The sequence below is a fragment of the Oryctolagus cuniculus genome, chromosome 1 (genome assembly GCF_964237555.1).
Source record: "Oryctolagus cuniculus chromosome 1, mOryCun1.1, whole genome shotgun sequence".
Classification (NCBI taxonomy): Eukaryota; Metazoa; Chordata; class Mammalia; order Lagomorpha; family Leporidae; genus Oryctolagus; species Oryctolagus cuniculus.
The window spans coordinates 18,646,804-18,667,236 of record NC_091432.1 but is presented as its reverse complement, the minus strand read 5'-3'; the positions used below and the strand labels follow the sequence as shown (position 1 = coordinate 18,667,236).

At 50.6% G+C, this 20,433-nt stretch overlaps 1 protein-coding gene across 50 annotated transcripts in view; it reads left to right on the top strand.

Moving 5' to 3' along the window:
* The window catches only part of MADD (MAP kinase activating death domain), a 44,377-nt gene extending 24,848 nt beyond the window's left edge, over positions 1-19,529 (top strand). For 21 of the 50 annotated variants that reach the window (XM_051853063.2, XM_070070792.1, XM_051853057.2 and 18 more), the window contains 11 exons: positions 1,620-1,728; positions 1,999-2,061; positions 2,285-2,405; positions 2,499-2,604; positions 4,056-4,166; positions 6,582-6,689; positions 13,690-13,854; positions 14,095-14,167; positions 14,266-14,372; positions 18,206-18,252; positions 18,537-18,676. In XM_051853063.2, coding sequence (XP_051709023.1) covers positions 1,620-1,728; positions 1,999-2,061; positions 2,285-2,405; positions 2,499-2,604; positions 4,056-4,166; positions 6,582-6,689; positions 13,690-13,854; positions 14,095-14,167; positions 14,266-14,372; positions 18,206-18,229 — 987 coding nt within the window. In that variant the 3' untranslated portion in view covers positions 18,230-18,252; positions 18,537-18,676. Of the gene's footprint in view, positions 1-1,619; positions 1,729-1,998; positions 2,062-2,284; positions 2,406-2,498; positions 2,605-4,055; positions 4,167-6,581; positions 6,690-13,689; positions 13,855-14,094; positions 14,168-14,265; positions 14,373-16,454; positions 16,525-18,205; positions 18,253-18,536 lie in introns of all 50 variants that reach the window. The other 29 variants (XM_051852958.2, XM_051852946.2, XM_051852931.2 and 26 more) reach the window with 3 other exon arrangements.
* The last annotated feature ends 904 nt before the right edge of the window (positions 19,530-20,433 follow it).

Here is a 20,433-nt window from a genome sequence, read left to right as displayed (position 1 = left end):
TATGGGATGCCGGTGCTGCAGGCAGAGGATTAACCTACTGCGCCACAGTGCTGGCCCCTCTCTCTGACTTTAAGCAGTTGTTCATGTGTTTAAAATCCTTCTACGGTCCTGTCATTCTGGATAATGAGCCAGAATTGTTGATCAATGGAGCTATTCAGCTGTGTGCCATCTCGCCTGTTATCTTCCTGGGACAAATTCTTGCTTGCTTTCTGCTGATGGACAAGGATTCCTGGTATGATTGAGTTGCTAGGAGCAGTTACCTAAATTTCTTAACTCAAAACAGCTGTCTTAACAAGAAAAATATATATATGTTTTTATATATAAAATCAGTGAGGTCCATTGGACAAAGTACTAGGCTGTGAACTGGGAGACTGCTACTTCGTTAACACTAATTAGGTATTGCCTAACCACCTATGATCAGCTGTTTGTTCTGTTCAGTGTATTATTGAAATGGCATGATTTTACCTACCTCTTACCTAGTTGAAAATCCTTTTTTGATGAGTAGAAAGTTTATTATTACAGAAGTGGCAGACAGTGATATTTCTCAAGGGCAATAAGAGATGGTAGGAAAGAGGAAATTAACATACACCCATTACCAAGCCAACTCCAGATACTGTTAAGTGCTTTATGTATATGCATTTCAAATTTAATTATTGCAGTAGTCTTAGGAGATAAATACTATAACCTTCATTTTACAGATTAGGAAAAGGAAGCTCAGAGAAGCTAAGATTTGTTCCTAAGGTCACACGGCTAATAAGAGGCAAGGATCTGGCTGGCGCCGCGGCTCACTAGGCCAATCCTCCGCCTAGCGGCGCCAGCACACCGGGTTCTAGTCCAGGCGGGGCGCCGGATTCTGTCCTGGTTGTCCCTCTTCCAGGCCAGCTCTCTGCTGTGGCCAGGGAGTGCAGTGGAGGATGGCCCAAGTGCTTGGGCCCTGCACCCCATGGGAGACCAGGATAAGTACCTGGCTCCTGCCATTGGATCAGCGCTGTGCGCCAGCTGCAGCGCGCCAGCCGCGGCGGCCATTGGAGGGTGAACCAATGGCAAAGGAAGACCTTTCTCTCTGTCTCTCTCTCTCTCTCACTGTCCACTCTGCCTGTCAAAAAAAGAAAAAAAAAAGCAAGGATCTGAACCTTGGTCAAACTGACTTCAACCCTGTATCCTTTCTAGTGTCATGCTGATACCAGAGAATTAGCCTGATTTTTTTGCTTTAAGATTTATGTTACTTGAAAGACACAGAGAGAAAAATCAATCTTCCATTTGATGGTCCACTCCCCAAATGTCTGCAACAGCTGGAGCTGGGCCAGACTGAAGCCAGGAGCTTGGAACTCCCTCTGTGTCTCCCATGTGTATGGTGGGAGCCTAAGTACTTGGGAAGTCTTTCCCAGGTGCATTAGCAGGCAGCTGGATTAAAAGTGGAGCAGCTGGGACTCAAACCCATACCCATGTGGGATGCCGGTGCTGCACAGGATTAACAGATTGAGATTTGGTTGAATCCTAGAAGCAAGCAAATTAGCAGAAGCAAGGGTGTATGGGGTATATATGTGTGAGCCTCTCACTAAGGTTTGGTTGACTTTGCTCCTGTTCCTGACAGCTGACTGATCACCTCTTCTCTCCAGGGCAAAGCCCATAGCTTGAAGCCGGGGGTGAAGGAGAAGCTGGTGGGCAGCCCAGTTCGCTGTTCTGAAGATGTCAGCCAGCGAGTGTATCTTTATGAGGGACTCCTAGGTAAGAAGCAGACTGGGAAGGCCCCTTCCACTGAGAAAGCTGGGCTCAGTCAGGGGAGAGAGCAGCACTGCCAAGTAACTGGCTTTTCTGCTGATGGCAGTACTGATGCTAGATGTGTCTTGGAATCTGAAGCAAGTGATTTCCTGGGTCTGGACCAAGCAGGGGGAAAACGAGTTGAGACTGTGGTATTAGTATTAATCAACAGCCTCTGTCTGTCTGCCTTTCTTTCCTTTCCTGCTACCATGGTCCTTCCTGATCACAAATTGGCAGGAAGAGACAAAGGATCAATGTGGGACCAGTTAGAGGACGCTGCTATGGAGACCTTTTCTATAAGTAACCACCTTTCTTTGTGTGCTGTGTTCATCCCTCCTCCTTGGGAGGGACTGGGCCTCACTTGGAGGCATGTGGGGCTGGAATGTTAGAACCGGGGTGGAGAGGTTTGTGTCTGTCTGGTCCTGGAATGTGTAACGACTCCATTCTGGTGTTTACTCTTTGTTTGACAGTTGTATTCTTTAAATGCTAAGTAAGTCTCTTAAGAAACCTTTATTCTGTGTAGGCAAAGAGCGTTCTACTTTATGGGACCAAATGCAGTTCTGGGAAGATGCATTCTTAGATGCCGTGATGTTGGAGAGAGAAGGGATGGGTATGGACCAGGGTCCCCAGGAAATGATCGACAGGTATGGGGCTTAGGAAACCCTTGGGAATATGAAAACTTAGCCTTCTCTCCGTTAGTTCTGCGGTCTCCCAGCTGACGCTGGTCTTCTACTTAGGTACCTGTCCCTGGGAGAACATGACCGGAAGCGCCTGGAGGATGATGAAGATCGCTTGCTGGCCACACTGTTGCACAACCTCATCTCCTACATGCTGCTGATGAAGGTACTGACAGCTTTGCTTACATCCTGCACTACTGATGCTGGACAGGCAAGGCTTGTTGCTGTCACTTAAATTCTGGGGTGAGTTAGGAAGCTGTCAGAGCAGCTTCCCAGGGCTCTGTGCCTGATTGAAGGCCCAGAGCCTCTCCCCCAGCTCACATGTGACCCCTGTATTGAAGCTGCCAGGCTGAGTTGTGTCCTTAACCAATGAGTCCATTCTCTTTGTTTACTTTGAATGTACTTGGACTCCTGCTAAGTAGTTTACGATGCCAGTAAAGCTCCTCACAGATAGAATTAATTTGTTTATGGTAGTTGTTTCTAAAACCTTACGAAGGATGCTCAGAATTCATTTCTCAGCACTAGTCCTTTATCATAGTGAATTTTCCATTGCTAGAAAAAGAGCTGCCCATTAACACTGTAGTGGTGGGGCCGGTGCTGTGGCGTAGCAGGTTAAGCTGCTGCCTGCTGTGCCGGCATCCCATTTGGGTGCCAGTTTGAGACCCGGCTGCTCCACTTCTGATCCAGCTCTCTGCTATGGCCTGGGAAAGCAGGAGAAAATGGCCCAAGCCCTTGGGCCCCTGCACCACATGGGAGACCCAGAAGAAGCTCCTGGCTCCTGGTTTCAGATCAGCTCAGCTATGGCTGTTGAGGCCAATTGGGGAGTGAACCAGCAGATGGAAGACCTCTCTCTCTCTCTCTCTCTCTCTCTCTCTCTCTCCTTCTGTCTCTGTGTAACTCTTGACTTTCAAATAAATAAATAAGTCTTTAAAAAAAAAAAAAAAAACCAATGTAGTGGTAGGTTCTAGTTTGATTTGGTTGTGCTTGGTTTCCACAGCCGTGGAAGAAGTACATTACCAAGTAAACAGTGATGCTGTGAAAGGGAAACCTAAGTTTGAGGCTGGGTGGAAGAGAGTCATTCTGAGAATGAGCCCTGGGTTTCTCCTGTTCTTGCTGCCTCCCTAGATGTGCAGGGATCAGGTGAGCAAACGTGAAGGACGCTCTCCAGGCCAGACCCTCTTGGTTCATTCCACTGGTGAATTCCAGGAGTATTAGTTGACTCTGGTTGAGAAAGGACAATTCCCTCCTGTGGAGGGAATTTCGGCTACAACTGAGTCCCAGGGTCACCACTCTGAGTCACTGTTTCTGATTTATACTCTGAGGATCCCTAAGGGTTTAGGAACCAATGTTTCAGTCTTGGTTGGGCATAAAGAGGCAGTGTCTCCTTGCAGAGCCCTTTCAAGAGCAACTTTCTGCAGGAGCCAACCAGAGGCAGAGCCAGGGTTCTTCCCGGCACGTGGGCAGGGCGCAGGGTTGAGAGTGCACTCCCGTGTGCAGTGACGGGTTTTGTCACAATATCACTTCTCTCAGACAGGAGGACACCTTTACATTCTCTGCTCTTCTCCTCAGTGCGAGAAGAGCAGACCCCTTACTAAGATTCCTGTTTTGGCTTTCCAGGTGAATAAGAATGACATCCGGAAGAAGGTGAGGCGCTTAATGGGGAAGTCCCATATTGGGCTTGTGTACAGCCAGCAAATCAATGAGGTGCTGGATCAGCTGGCGAACCTGGTAAGCACAGCTTGGCCATCCCCTGGGCTCCCCTTTCCCTGGCTGGGCCTTCCAGTGTGATACGGAGGCTTCCCCATGGGTTGTTTCTTGCCTGTGTCTCTGTATAGTCCAGTTTGCCCCCAGCATGGGACGTGGGGTAGTGGTTTTTGACTCTAGATGAAGCTTACAGCCCTCTTTTTGGAAATGGAATTCTGTATACTAAAACTTGCCTGGTATAGCCGTTGCAATGTGTGGTTTGTGGGCCTCTGAGACTCTAAAAGGTAGAGTGTGTTTGGCATCATAATACTAAAATGTTATGTGCCTTTTTCTCCAGTTGACATTTGCACTGATGCTATACAAGCAGTGGTGGGTGAGACTGCTGGCACCTTAACAGACGAGGGCAGGGCCCCAAACAGACCGCGAGCCGTCTTTGTCCTCACCTACAGTGTCAGTTTGAAAAGAGCCGGTGTCTTGGTGAAGCAGTGAAAACCACTACTTTCGTTACATCTTGCTGACAGATTACGTATCTTTATATTCTGTGTGACGACTGGGACGTATACATAAAGCATTTCTGCTGCCAACCGAGTGTGGTGGTGGTTTTAAGGAAAAGCAATTTGCAACAGTTTGAGTTGCAAGGTGAACTAGGCCCTGTGTTCCTGGGACATCGTTTTTGCTCAGAAGGAGGGCTTAACACACTCTGGCTGTTCAGAGCTGAGCATTTGGTGGACGTTTTCTCCAAAATTAATAAAAAGGGCCTGTTGTTTCAAAGAAAACAGTGATAGCACGTGTTGCCAATGATACAATTCAAATTTTTTTAAGTGAAGGTAAAAATTTTGGAAGAATTTTGAGCTTGAGGCTTTCCAACATTTTAAGACTTTTCTAAGGAGATGTGTAGTAATATTAGTGAATCTGATTTTTTTATATTGTGTAATAAAACATGCCAACATTTGGAAGAGCTGCATAATTTAGTGAACCAGGACACCCCACATCCAGTGTGAGATGTTACAGATTCAAGTGTGGATAAAGGTGCCCTCAAAATGGAAGGCAGATAGACGGATTTTAATGTAATAGTGTAAAGTGTTCAGTGCTGTGTTTCCAGATTACACATTGCAGCTAACTTTTGCACACTGATTTTTCCTAAGTCCTGTACAGTGCCAAAGAAGAATATGTGCATTAAAATCTTTTTCCCTGGGGCCAGTGCTGTAGCATAGAAGGTTAAACTGCTACATCCTATGCAGGTACTGGTTCATGTCCTAGCTGCTCCGCTTCCGATCTAGCTCCCTGCTAATGAGCCTAAGAGAGCAGCGGAGGATGGCCCATATTCTCCTCTCTGCTTCTCCATCCAATCTGTGCTTTGATTGATGCAGATGAAGAAAATTTGACCTCACTTTCGCTGTATTTGAAAAAGGTAAAAAGATTTTTTTAAAAAAGATTATTTATTTGAAATGCAGAGCTACAGAGAAAGAGAAGGAGAGGCAGAGAGAGAGAGAAGTCTTCCATTTGCTGGTTCACTCCCCAGTTGGCTGCAATGGCTGGAGCTGTGCCAATCCAAAGCCAAGAGCCAGGAGCTTCCTCCGGGTCTCCCATGTGGGTGCAGGGGCCCAAAGACTTGGGCCATCTTCTACTGCCTTCTCAGACCATAGCAGAGAGCTGGATCAGAAGTAGAGCAGGGGCCAGCACTGTGGTGTAGCAGGTTAAAGCCATGGCCTGAAGTGCCAGCATCCCATATGGGCCCCAGTTTGAGACCCGGCTGCTTCACTTCCGATCAGCTCTCTGCTATGGCCTGGGAAAGCAGTAGAAGATGGTCCAAGTCCTTGGGACCCTGCACCTGCGTGGGAGACATGGAAGAAGCTCCTGGCTTCAGATCGGCTCTGTTCTGTCCATTGTGGCCAATTGGGGAGTGAACCATCAGATGGAAGACCTCTCTCTCTCTCTCTCTCTCTGCCTCTCCTCTCTCTGTAACTCTGACTTTCAAATAAATAAATCTTAAAAAAAGAAGTGGAGCAGCCAGGACTCGAACCAGTGCCCATAGGGATGCCAGCACTGCAGGCGGTGGCTTTACCTACTATGCCACCATGCCAGCCCCTAAAAAACAAGATTGTTTTACAAATGATATGTAGATTAGCATGCCATGTGTTTTTATTAATGAATTATAGTTATTGTTAATAAATTAATAATTATTTAAAAATTTCTCGGTTTTAATTTTTGATATGCTATCTATAAATATAACTCATATGAACGAAAGTTCTTTGGGATCTTCAGTAATTTTTAAGAGCTGTAGGCATCCTGAGATGAAAAATTGTGAGAATACTTCCCTGGTGGTCGGTGGTCAGCAGAGGAGACTGTGCTGGAAAAGCTGCTCAGTGAGGGAGTCTTGGCCCAGAGCCCTCTGTGAGAGGGATGTGGGAGTGTCCTGAAAAGTCTCTCCTTCCTCAGAATGGACGTGATCTCTCTATCCGGTCCAGTGGCAGCCGGCACATGAAGAAGCAGACGTTTGTGGTACACGCAGGGACAGACACAAATGGAGACATCTTTTTCATGGAGGTAGGTACTGGTTAGGGGCTCAGAGGAATATTTGTGAATCACAGAGAACTAAAAAGTGGTGCCAGAATAGTTTTCCCATTTGTCTCATTTATCTTTTTGATCCATCTATCGTTAAATTGTCAGGTATTTCACAAGTAATCAAATCAATGTTCTGATTCTTTTATTCTTCCATTTTTAACCTCTCTATTGGCTAGGTGATAATGTCATGTTAGCTGTAAATTGGAACAGTATAAGATAGTATATGTCAGGAGGGCTTGTGCTCGTTCTCGTCTCCTTCCATCAATTTCCCACTCACTGCTTCATAGTCCTATAGATAACCAGTTTTTGGTTTCTTCTGTTTATGTATGTATGTATATATCTATGTATGTGTGTATTTATTCATTTATTTATGAGACAGAAAGCTTCCATCTACTGATTCACTCCCCAGTGGCCAGCAAAGGCTGGAACTGGGCTGGGCTGACTCCAGGTCTCCCATGTGGAGGGCAGGAGTCCAGTTATTTGACTTTGGCTGCCTCCTAGGATGTATATTAGCAGGAAGTTAGAATCTGGAGCAGAACTAGGACTTGAACCCAGGCACTCTGGGATGGGTTGTAAATGTCCCAACCGCAGCCTAACTGCTAGGCCAAATGCTGGCATCAGTAGCCAGTTGTATTGGTTTCCTTTTTATCTTCCAGCGGATTTTTATGCAAACAATAAAATACAAATATATGAATATAAAGTCTTCATTTTCTCTTTTCTTATAAAAGGTGGCACATTGTATCTACTGACCCGTATGTTGTTTTTTTCATTAAACTCATCCTGGTGATGTTCTGTTTCAGTACAACAGAAAGCTCTCTGTAGGACCACCTGCATTCCCTGCTCTGACTGTGCCAGTCAGCACATATGGATCCTTGGGTGCTTTCCAGTATTTTGCTGTTGCTAGTTTTTGTACAGGTGTCTGTGAGAAACCCCTGATGAGGGATTGCTAGGTCACAGGGACAGTACATTTGTAACTTTGGTCAGTAAGGCTCCTTAGTATCCCTTAACGTACGCCATTCCCCCTTTGCCAGTTACTCTGTTGAACAAATTGGATCACTTACCTGTGGAGTACCTCACATTCTAGGTTCTTTGTGAATTGAACCTCCTAGGTGTCACTAACATGCTTCTCACTTGTATTTCTTATAAACGAATAGCTCAGTCTAGAGGTCTAATCAGTGTTTTGGCAACAATACTTCACAGGTGGTGCTGTGTTCTTCCAGTTGTCTTGTATGGTCGTTTCTCTCCTGATAGTCAGTGGGTTCACATGGAAACAGCCAGATGTGGCCACTGTAAACTTTCTCATTTGTCTTCTGATTTTGCCTGTGATATTTTTTGCTATGCAGAAATTTTTTTCTTTTTTTATGTAATTTGTTTAAATGTATTTTGAAAGGTAGAGAGTCAGAGATCTCCTATCTGCCAGTTAACTCCTTAAATGCCTGTAACAGCTGGGGCTGAACCAGGCCAAAGCTGGGAGCCTAGAACTCAATCCAGATCTCCCATGTGGGTGACAGGCACCTAACTACTAAAGCCATGACCTACTGCCTTCCAGGGTGTACATTAGAAAAGTAAAATCAGGAGCAGAGCTAGGACTGGAACCTAGGCACTCCAGTATGGGATGGAGGCATCCCAAATGATGTCTTTGTGTGTGTGTGTGTGTGTGTGTGTGTGTGCTTAATTTTTTAAAAAAGATTTATTTATTTACTTGAAAGTCAGAATTACAGAGAGAGGAGAGACAGAGACAGAGAGAGAGAGAGAGGAAGGGAGAGAGAGAGAGGTCTTCCATCTGCTTGTTCACTCCCCAAATGGGCGGAACTGTGTCGATCCAAAGCCAGGAGCCAAGAGCTTCTGGGTTTCCCATGTGGGTGGCAGGGGCCCAAGCACTTGGACCATCTTAGCTGCTTCCCAGGCACATTAGCAAGAGCTGGATCAGAAGTAGAGCATCCAGGACTCGTACCAGTGACCATATGAGATGCCAGCACTGCAGACTGCAGCCTAAACTGCTGCTCTGCAGCCTCAGTGCCCCCCCCCCCCCATGATGTCAGCTGCTGTGTCAAACGCGTGCCCCAGAAATCTTTTGCTTTCAGGTAAAAGTAGTTAATTAGTTATTCCTTTTATGACTTTTGGATTTTAAGTCCTACTTAGAAAAAAAGCTTTTCTTACTCCAGGATTATAAAGGCATTTGTCCATGTTTTCTCATTTCTGTGTTTTAACCAAAGTAGATCTTTTCCAAGTAATTTTAGAGGTTAGGGACAACTCCTACTTAAAGTAGTAATACTAAATAACACTGTAGGTTATCTCTTCAGCTTTGGTTTAATTGAGTTTATTTTATTTTATTTTATTTTTTTTTGAAGATTTATTTATTTGAAAGGTAAAGTTACGGAGAGTCAGAGGCAGAGAAAGAAGTCTTCCATCTGTTGGATTAATCCCCAAATGGCCACAACAGCCAGAGCTGGGCCAATCAGGAGCCAGGAACTTCTTCCTGGTCTCCCACAAGGGTACAGAGGCCCGAGGACTTGGCCATCTTCTATTGCTTTCCTAGGTCATAGCAGAGAGCTGGATGGGAAGTGGAGCAGCACCCATATGATAGGAATGCTGGCACTGCAGGTGGTGGCTTTACCCACTAAGCCACAGTGCCGGCCCCCTGAGTTTAATTTTCACACTCACGGTTTTTTGACCAAGTGGTTCAGCAACCACAGCCTGGGGGCTCGGGTTACTCTGAAGCAGAAACAAATGTGCCAGGGTAGTTGAGAAGGCAGGCATTTGCAGGTCACCTTTTTGAGGGACTGGGATTTGGCCAGGTGTTTCTGAGAGCTGATCACTAACTAGGACACCTGTGCCCTATAGAGGTGGCAGGTGATCCTCGCCCTTTCTGGCTCCTTTTGAAAACTAAGCCTCTCCAGAAGATCCCTTGAAACACAGGACTCAGCATCGCCACTGTACATGCAGCCTTGGGCTGAGCCTCTGGAGTGTGGAATTGGCTCCTTTACCCTCACAGCGCCTGTTCTTAAAGTATTGCCACACCGTGCAACAGTGCCCCCACCACTGCGTCATCTGTGGCCACTCAGGCTGTCTGATCTCGCCTTTCTCAGAGCTCAGCCTGAGATCTGATCTGTTAGCAATTTGAGAAGGCTTTTTATGGATGTTTTTTACTTTATTTATTTTTTTTTAGTTATAAAAGTAAAATAATATATGTTGAAATTTTTTCTTTTTTAATAGAAAGCTTTTATTTAATAAATATAAATTTCATAAGTACAGCTTTCGGATTGTAGCAGTTCTTTCTCCCATACCCTTCCTCCCACCCCCAAACCATTCCACTCCTACTCCTTCTTCCCTCCCATTCTTAAGATTTGTTTTTAATTATCTTTATATACAGAAGATCAACTCTATACTAAGTAAAGATTTCAACAATTTGCACCCCACTAAGACACCCAAAGTATAAAGTACTGTTTGAGGACTCGTTTTACTGTTAATTCTCATAGTACAACAATAAGGACACATTAAGGTCCTACATGGGGAGCAAGTGCGCAATGACTCCTGTTGTTGATTTAACAATTCACACTCTTATTTATGATGTCAGTGATCACCTGAGGATCTTGTCATAAGCTGCCAAGGCTATGGAAGCCTCTTGAGTCCACAAACTCCAACATTATTTAGACAAGGCCATAATCAAAGTGGAAGTTCTCTCCTCCCTTCAGAGAAAGGTACCTCCTACTTTGATGGCCCTTTCTTGCCACCAGGATCTCACACACAGAGATCTTTCATGTAGGTCATTTTTTTGCCACAGTGTCTTGGCTTTCCATGCTTGAAAAACTCTCATGGGCTTTTTAGCCAGATCCAACTGTCTTAAGGGCTGATTCTGAGGCCAGAGTGCTGTTTAAGGCATTTGTCATTCTATGAGTCTGCTGTGTATCCTGCTTCCCATGTCGGATCATTCTCTCCTTTTTAATTCTATCTATTGTTATTACCAGACACTTGGTCTTATTTATGTGATCTCTTTGACACTTAATCCTATCTTTATGATCAGTTATGAACTTAAACTGATCACTTTAACTAGTAAGATGGTATTGGTACCTGTCAACTTAATGGGATTTGGAGTCCCATGGCAAGTTTTTAGCTTTACCCTTAGGGGTAAGTCCGAGGGGATGTGTGCCGAATTGTATATCTCCTCCCTCTTTTATTCTTACTCTTATTTTTAACAGGGATCAATTTTCAATTGGATTTAAACACCTAAGAATAATTCTGTGTTAAGAGTTCAACTAATGGTATTAAAGTAAAACAATATATGTTGTAAATTTTTCAAAATGTATAAAGTAAGTAAGGTAAACATTTCCTCCACTTCATCCCAGTTCCACTCCCCAAAGGTAATTACTGTTGAGAGTTTGGTTTTATCCGTTCAGATTAAAACAATAACAACAAAGCCTATTTGTGTAAATATATTTTGTATATATGGAATTTTGTTTTAGGATTTATATTTATATTTAGGATTTATTTTTTTTAAAGATTTATTTATTTATTTGAAAGTCAGAGTTATACAGAGACAGAAGGAGAGGCAGAGACACAGAGAGAGGTCTTCCATCTGCTGGTTCACTCCCCAATTGGCCACAATGGCTGAAGTTGCTCCAATCCAAAGCCAGGAGCCAGGAGCTTCTTCCCGGTCTCCCACGTTAGTGCAGGGGCCCAAGGACTTGGGCCATCTTCTTCTGCTTTCCCAGGCCACATCAGAGAGCTGGACCAGAAGTGGAGCAGCTGCGACTTGGTCCAGTGCCCATGTGGAATGCCAGCACTGCAGGTGGCAGCTTTACCTGCTAGGCCACAGTGCCGACCCCTATAACTTTTTTTTAAAAAAACTTAATGTATCATGGACATCTTTCCATGTTTTAAAGTTTTTGCATAGTCATTAGGTATTATCCTATTTACTTAGTGCCTCCCACTGGATTCTGTAGGACATATTCCTGGACATGGAGTTTCCAGATAAAGCTTATATACATTTAAAATTTGGATACATTCTGCCTCATTGCCAGCCAAAAGACTGTATCAGTGTGTAATTTGACCAGCAGCACAGGAAAGCCACATTATTACCATCATTTCTCTGGCCCAGAAATCATGGGGCCTTAAATATGCACCCCACCTTTACATGATGTTCTTAAAGGCTTGTGGAAGGTGGGGTGGTATTGTCCACTTTCCACATGACGGGATCCACAGAGTCAGGCTGGGCTAGGACCCGAGCTTCCTAATCTTACTGCTGCTGCTTTGCTGAACTCCAGCCAGATGTCATCAACCTCATAGTCGTATGCATTCCTTATTCATTCACCTGATACTTATGGAGCCGTACTATATGCTTGGCCCACTCTTGGGTTGTGGGGATTATAGCAGTGAATCAGACTGACATGGTTTCTGTTGCTCTTTCAGAGTGGATAAGCCATCGGGGAATTCAGATAATCAAAGAGTGTCTTAAAATGTGATGGACATCGTCGGGGCCGGGAGTTAGGGAAATACAGACCAGGGGCCTGGGAGTCATGGACAGCTCCTCGGAAGAAGTGACCTTTGAGCTTAGAATTGAAGGAGAAGTAAGAGGTGGAGTAGGCAAAGAAAGTGGCCCGGGGGTACCTGAGGACTCAGTGAGGATGTGGTTGAGGGCAAAGGGAAGCCGTGTGAGTGGCAGACATCAGGTAGGTAGGGGATGTCAAAGAAAGATCTGTCCAGAAAGAGAAGTGGAGTTCGGATGTGGACAGGGTGAGTATGAGAAGCTGCTCCGCATGAGAGGCCCCCTGTGGAGAAAGAATTAAGAATATTAACATGGTAATAATAGTCACTCTTGTATTTCTTCTGTCACGATGTTTTGTTACAGCTGCTAACCATCTGTGCTTCCTACGGGTTTTTTTGTGCATTAACTCATTGTGTCTTCACAACTACCCCACAAAGTTAGCTCCATCTTACACATGAGGGAATCTAGACACAGAGTAACTTGTTCATGGCACACAGCCAAGTAATGGCTGAACGCGAAGTGTAACGCAGGCAGTCTGACTCCCACTGTGTGCACTAGCACGAAACTGGATCAGAAACAGAGCCCAGAACTTGAACCCAGGCACTCCAGTAGAGGATGTCGAGACCACCACCAGGCCACACGCCTGCATCCTGTTTTGAATAGTTTTTGTGCAGTAAGCATTGTTCATGTGTCACTTATGTTATTAATTTATGAAAATACTTTTGTAGGAATAGGAATAGAGAGCTGGTGTTGTGGCTCAGTGGGTGAAGCCACCGCCTGCAATGCCAGCGTCCCAAATGGGCGCCGATTCAAGTCCCGGCCGCTCCACTTCCAATCCAGCTCCCTGCTAGTGGCCTAGAAAGAGCAATGGAGGATGGCCCAAATGCTTGGGCCCCTGCTGCCCATGTGAGAAACCTGAAGAAGCTTCTGGCTCCTGGCTTCTGCCTGGCCCAGCCCCAGCCACTGTGGCCATCTGGGTGCACCAGCACATGGAAGATCTCCATCTCTCTGTCTCTCCCTCTCTGTAACTCTGACTTTCAAATAAATAGATAAATCGTAAAGTAAAATAAAATAAAACAGGGAAGAATTAGGATTAGAAAATGCGTTGGTTCAGTCTGCCATCATCCCCTGCCTTTGTCTTTCTGAAGCAGAAAGGGGCTGACTCCTAAGGCTGTGTGGGGGAAGCATGTGATACCCTGTGAACACTTGAAATCTGTAGGACGTGGGAGATGTGGCAGAGAGAACAGACTGGAGGAGTAAGGCTCTGTGTACACAGGCTCCATCCAATGCCTTCATTTCTTTCAACAACGCTAGCAGACAGGATGGCCAGTCATTCTGTGTTTGTGTCTCCACAGAGGGAGGCTATGAGTATAGGGCAGAAAACCTGGCGGTGTGGTTGCCTGACTCCTGCCCTGTGGGAAGCAGTGGAGTGTGGCCAGGGATGGGCGAGGCTCTCCAGAGACCAGCGCCACTGAACTGCTCTGTGCACTTGCCCAGGTGTGTGATGACTGCGTGGTGCTGCGTAGCAACATCGGGACCGTCTATGAGCGCTGGTGGTACGAGAAGCTCATCAACATGACCTACTGTCCTAAGACCAAGGTGTTGTGCTTGTGGCGGCGAAATGGCTCTGAGACCCAGCTCAACAAGTTCTACACTAAGAAGGTACCCAGGATCCCTGTTTGTGTTGGGGGTGGGGTAGCCATTGAAGGCCAACAACGAGTATCCCGCTGAGAAGTTAAAGTTCCAGAATCCACATCTGGAGCCACCCTTTGTCCCCCATCTGTTGTGTGGGACACCCGAGGGTGTCTCTGAGACCTGGCCCTGGCCCGGCATTCCTCAGCTGGCAGAGGGCGGGAGCCCTGCAAGGCTTGTGTGACAGCGGCTGTCTCCCCTGTGCCGCAGTGCCGCGAGCTGTACTACTGCGTGAAGGACAGCATGGAGCGTGCTGCCGCCCGACAGCAGAGCATCAAGCCGGGTGAGAGGCGAGAGGGTGCTTTCCCCGGTCCTGAGTGTCAGGCCTGGCGAGGAGGTCGGGGCTGGGGCTGCCCACTCATACTCCCTCCCTCACCACAGGGCCTGAACTAGGTGGCGAGTTCCCTGTGCAGGACATGAAAACTGGTGAGGGTGGCTTGCTGCAGGTCACTCTGGAAGGGATCAATCTCAAGTTCATGCACAACCAGGTAGGTGGAGGTGGCAGCACAAGGCTGCCTGGCCCTGCTGTTCCATCTGAAGTAGGGATCGCTGTCCAGGTCCCCAGTGCCTTCCCAGTGAGCATGAGAGAGGGCCGCTGGGAGAACTGGAGCAGCCGGACCCAAGAGAGAGCGGGGGGGGGGGGGCACAGTGACATTGGTGACCCCCAGGAGCCTGTGGCGGGAGGCTGAGAGGGACAGTGAGGCTGGGGCCAGGCTACCCGGCCGCTGCACTGGCACAGTGTGAGTGGGAGCGTCTCACGCGGCCCTTCTGCGCAGCACCGCTGCCTCCCTTTCTTCCCAGGGTGTGCTTTGCTTGGTGGTTGTGCTTTGAGAGTCGAACTGGCTGAGCTCCTCCAGTAGTTCTGGTGTGCGAGGAGCGCGTGCGTGCGTGCGTGCGTGTGTGCGTGCGAGCGACTCGTCTCTGTCCTCTCTGAAGCGTGTGTTTATTTGCCACTTCCTTCTCCCGCTGATTCTTCCTGTTCTCTCCCTTCCGTTGTGTCCCCGCTCTGTCCCCCGCTCCACAGGCCCTGTGCCCCTTCTTCCGGTGGGGGAGCACTTCAGGATCATCCTTCCCTTGTGGTGACGCCACCATAGGAGCTGACTTTGTTTTTCTCTTGGTCTTTTAATACAGTGTTACTTTTTCTCTCAGTGGACATTGCTTAAGCTAATTCCTTTCTGAGGCCAGCGCGTCATCCCAGGTCCGTTCCCAGCTCTGACTTCACACAAGTGCCTTCCTTCCCATTCCCTGGCCTGACATGCCAGTTCCTCTCCGTGAGGCCCCGGGCCCGCACCACAGTCCCTGAGCACAGGCAGCCGATCCTCAGCAGGGGGTGACGTGGGACTCTGGGGCTGGCTTCCTTGGCTTGCCGTGGGAGTTCTCCCTTGAGAATTCTGGCTGGGCAGCGTGGTGTAACAAGAAACAGCTGCCCTCGCTTCCCGGCAGCCCCTCACTGTTTCAGTCTGGGGCTTAGGAGGGCAGCAAACCCCTAGAGACCTTGGGGTGAGCCCGAAGAGTTTTGCCTAAGTGCTTTTCTAGGCCACAAAGGTGCCGGCACTTCTTGGGGCGTGGGTCTCTGGCCACGTTTTAGTGCTGTGGCCTCCCTTTCTGAGGATGAGATCTTGTTAAATGACACAGGGGCCCTGCCGAATTCCTTGTTCTGCCCTTGGGGCACCATGTTGTCAGACAGCGAGAAGTAAAGGGGTGCCACTCAGTAGTTGAGGGCGTGGGCCCCAGCTAGAGAGCTTTCTTGGGGGGAGTAAGTGCTGACTTCCCAGTCTGGTAATGAGACGGTGGCCTGCTGTCTGCGGCTGCCACACAGCAGTCAGTTGGTGTGGGGGAACGCGCCAGACCCCCTCCTGCGGAGTTGATACGGCGTGGAGCCACAGATGGGCCAAAGACAGAGCTGGAGCCAGGATGGGCTTGGATTCGAAGCCCAGTCGCATTATTCACGGACAGATACACTCGCTGACCTGCACAGTCCTCATCACTCAGCTAGGGGTAGAGCTGTAGACTGTACCGCTGAGGCGTAAGGATTATAGAGCTCCCAGGAGGCGAGTGGCAGCTGTTAGTGTGATCGGCACATACTGCTGGGAGATCCGGATCCTGTTTCGAGGGAGACTCCAACACCTCCCAGCCCAAGAACAGCCCCGGGGAGCTTTGCGCCCGTGCCAGCCCCTCTGCGCCGGAGGAGGATGCATGGAAGGGTCGAGACTTGACGGGCTGAGGGGAAACCGGGGCACTGTGTCCTATGAGCACTGCCCGGGCAGAGGGCACGGGCGGGCAGCCCAGGCCGGCAGAGGGGCCTTTGGGTTGGGCTTGACCGTTAAAACTAACGCCTTCATTTCTCTCCCATGCTTTCTCCTCCGGCCAGGAGCGGAAGGTACACGCCCTTTCTGCTGTCTTTGCTTCTTAGCGCTTTTGAGTTGTGTGTGTGTGTGAGTTCTGTCCTCCCTTTGGGAAGCAGGTTTTCTGTGTGGGAGCGGGGCTGTGTAGCCGGGAGAGTGGGCTCTGTGGGGCAGGCAGGGGCGGAGCCTCCGGGCCTCACCCCACCCTCCCTCCCTCTCTTGCAGGTTTTCATAGAGCTGAATCACATTAAAAAGTGCAATACAGTTCGAGGCGTCTTTGTCCTGGAGGAATTTGGTAATTACACTATTTTGCTCTTAGGTCTGGACTCCCATGGCAGTCACTCAAACCTCGGCGCTCCAGAGGAGGCACGAGGGGCAGGGAGAAGAAGCGCCTCCGCAGAGCGGTCAGGAGAGCAGGAGTGACAGGGAGGAAGGGGAGCCCCAGATGAGCAGGGAAGGAGAGGGCGAGGGCCGGCAGTGGCTGCAGAAGAGCCAGTGTGAGACGCCCCGAAGAGGCTCAGGGAAGTAGCGCCACCTTCCCTGGCCTGGCCAGACGGGCCGGGCGTCAGCAAGACCTGGGCTGGAGCAGGCTGGCGATGCCCAAGCTCTGCTGTGTCCGCGTTGCCTGCTGCCATCTCTCCAGCAGCCCAGCTCTGCTCTCCACCTGGCCTCTGTGCTAGAGGAGGGGCGTGGGGCATCGCAGGCAGCGTGCTCGAGGGGCAGGGAAGCCCGGTGGGCCTCAGGGGCAGAAGCGCAGTTGGAGCGGGGAGCCGGGAGCCGGCCGTCCCTGTCAGTGCTAAGGAGTGGTGTAGAGGGGTCTCACCCTGGGGCTTTGAGTTCCTGCTGTGTTTGTGCTTCATTCTTTTGTGCCCCTCATCGCTGCTATGAAAACCTTCGTTCTCCAGCAGGTAAAGTGACCGCGGCTCGGCTCGTGCTGCCTCTCCCCAGGCCCTGCCTTGGGCCCTGCCGTGGGTGGGCGGGCTCCCTTTCACCACACCAGCTGCTCACATGGCCACCTCGTCGTCTCCTCTCTCCCCACCCTCTTCCTTCCCGACTTCCCTCCACTCTCGCACCGGCTCCCGGAGCCCAGTCCTCTCTCCCTCCTGCGCTCCCTTCTCTCTTCTGCCCGAGAGATGTTTGGGAGAATCTTCCAGCTCGCTCGGCCTTTGACAAGGTTATGACGTGCTAACCCCAAGTTCCCCGAATTCTACTCTCAGGGTCAGGAGAAGGCGTGGCCAACTCACCCCACTTTTTTTCTGGCTCCCAGGGGGATGCCACACCCCTCTGCTCCCAATCTCAAGGGACCATGATGATGATGGCTGAGCCTGGGCGCCCTGCTCCCTCCTCTGGCCAAGCAGAACCCCTGCATGGCTGGGGCAGGGGTGACTCGGTCTTGCATTCTGGGCTGTGGACATGTGTGTATCTGCCTGCCGCTCCCCGGGTGCTGTCCCCGCCTGTCTCTCCTGCTCGATGTGTCTGCTGCCGAGCCCTCTGACGCTCTCCCTCACACAGGCAGGCCTGGGCTTCTCCTGCCACTCAGGGAAGTTCACTTGCAGTCTCATGGGACACTCTGGGTAGGGGCTGGGAACAAAGGGAACTTTGGGGCTGGTGATAGGCGTGAGTTCCCGGGCATTTGGGCAAGGTGAGGCACAGGCTGGAGACAACGCTCCTCTCCCGGCTCACATCTGCCAGTCCCCAGGGCCCTGGACAGAGCGGTGACCAGGCGGGGCCTTTCAGAACCACGGGCTCCAGAGGTCTAGCCCAGCTGTCTGGGGGCAGTGTCGTCTCCTCCGGCAGGGTCTGGACAGAAGTCTCGGGTGGCCGCAGGCCTGTCCCAGCCTAAGCTGCTGGCAGCCACTGCGAGAGGCTGCAGAGGGAAGGGGACCCTGGTGCCAGGCACTGCCGCCTGAGGGAGCATGGCACTGTCGCTCTTAGTTTTGAACTTTCTGTTTTGTCTCTTGCCCGTCCGGTTTTAGTTCCTGAAATTAAAGAAGTGGTGAGCCACAAGTACAAGACACCAATGGTGAGTGTGCCACCCGGCCCCGACACGCCAGGGCTGCGCAGGGCTCCCTGGGGACCTCTGCGCAGGAGGGGGGTGGGCGTCTGTGGGCACCTCGGCCAGGTGCCTGCAACACAGCCGAGGCCGAACCAGTCTTCAGCCCTGGGAGCAGGCACATGTGCACTAATCCCCTCTCCCGCGCCTTGTGCTCCGTGTCAGGGCAGGAGTCACCGGCTTGGCACACCCTCCACATGTGCAGGCACGGGAATCTCTGTGTGACTGACCTATCTGGTTTTCTCTCCCTCTAGGCCCACGAGATCTGCTACTCTGTGTTGTGTCTCTTCTCGTACGTGGCTGCAGCGCGCAGCAGTGAGGAAGGTCTCAGAACCCCCCCACGGCCTGTCTCGAGCTGATGGAGGGGGCGGAGCGGCCGCCCAACCCAGGGAACGCCCGTGCGTCTTGCTGTCCCCGCGTGTGCAGTGCTGCTGTGATGAGACGTGGATGGTGTGTGTGTGTTCTGCGCAAGCCGAGGCTTAGTTGGGTCCCAGTTATACGTCTCTGAGTGTCTTTGAGCGTTTGTCACAGGGCTAAGATAGCCCCTGCCACCTCCCCCTCTACTCCCAGAAGGTGAGCCTACTGTCCCCGCAAGGCCCCAAGAGTGAGTGTGTGGGTGGGTGTGTGTTGGGCCAGTGCGAGCCCACCATTGCGTGTCCTTGAGATGTTTGTGTCGTGGTTTCTCGTCCTTGTCGTCGGCATCCTGACCCCCCCAGTGCAGGAGCCCGCTCTCCATTGGTGACCCAGCACGACTGAGCGCCTGGAGCAGGTCCGCTCTGCGGGCGGTGAGGGAGACTTGAGCCTGCCCCGCCAGGCCAGGGGTGGGCAGGGAAAGGAAGGGAGGAGTTTGGGGCAGCTGGGAGTGAGCTGCGACCTCCCTGCCTCCTCTTGCCTCTCCCCAGTGGTGGCTCCTCCGTGGCCCAGCGCTGTGGGGGCAGCACCTGGGGACAGCCCTGGGACTTCCCTACAGGGCGCTCCCTAGCCTTCCACATGAGAGGACGGAGTGGTTGGGACTAGTAGTGACCCAGGGACCACTGCTGCACTGCCCAAGAACCAGGGCGGGATGGGGAGTGGCCGGGTCCCGTCCGCACGCCTGTTCTTGCAGGCAGCGTCTCCTGGCACCGGGTGCCAGAAGGGAAAGATGGCCTGGGGAGCAGGGGAGGGGCTGTAAATATCCCTGCTCTACGTTATTTATAGAAAATGTACAGCTCTGTGATTATGAAATAAATGTCCTAACTCCCCCTGGCCGCCTGGCTACCCTGTGGTCAACGAGATCTCTCAGCCCCGGCCTGGGCTTGGGCGGGAAGGGAGGGAGATGAGGTCCTCCCCGTCCAGGCTGTGGCACGCGAAGGCCCAGCTCCCGGCTGCCACTTCTGGGGCTCCCAGAGAGAGGCTGCAGCAGGGAGCTTTCCTTCCCCAGGGCTGCGCTGCTGGGAATAGCCGAGCCAGGCAGCCCCCGCCTCTCTTCCCCTCACAGATAGGACCTGGGCATGGACGGTGCAGCCAGCCCCACTGCAGGGCCTGAAGCTGGGCGCTGGGCTCTGGGCCAGGAGTGCCTTATGTTGAGCAGAACTCAAAGGAGCAGGCTGCATGGACTTCCTATGCCATGAAAAGACCCGGCACTCCGCAGGCAGGAAGCGGCTACTGTGAGGGCACCTCTAGGGCCTCCCAGCTTCCTCCTGAAAGTCATGACCACATTTAGGCTCCCCGTGGGGGCAGTAAGAACAGAGTAGGGCCCTGGCCTTGGGCCTCATGCCCCCTGTGGCCGGACAGGACTGCCCTCTGCTACCTGAAATCCGGGTGTGAGTGGGCGCTGGACTTGCTGGTCGCTGGGACCCCAGCAGCCTGATGCAGCTGTACCCTGGCACCTGTGGACACAGCCCACCCCCACCTGCCGAGACCGTGGGTCACTAGCACGGGATCCTGGGAGTCCTGGGACCCGAGCAGGAGAGCAGGGGGACGTGGCTTGCTGCTGCCCAGCATCCCTCCACGCCAGCTCCTCTGCTTCCTCATCTGAAGCGGGGATGAGGTTCTGGTGCTGAATTCTCAGCTCAGAGCTCCACTCTGGCCGCGTTTAATCACCCGGGAAATAGCATCTGTGACAGTCAAGTGAATGTCCCCCTGCCCACGGCGCAGGAAAGGTGAGTTCTG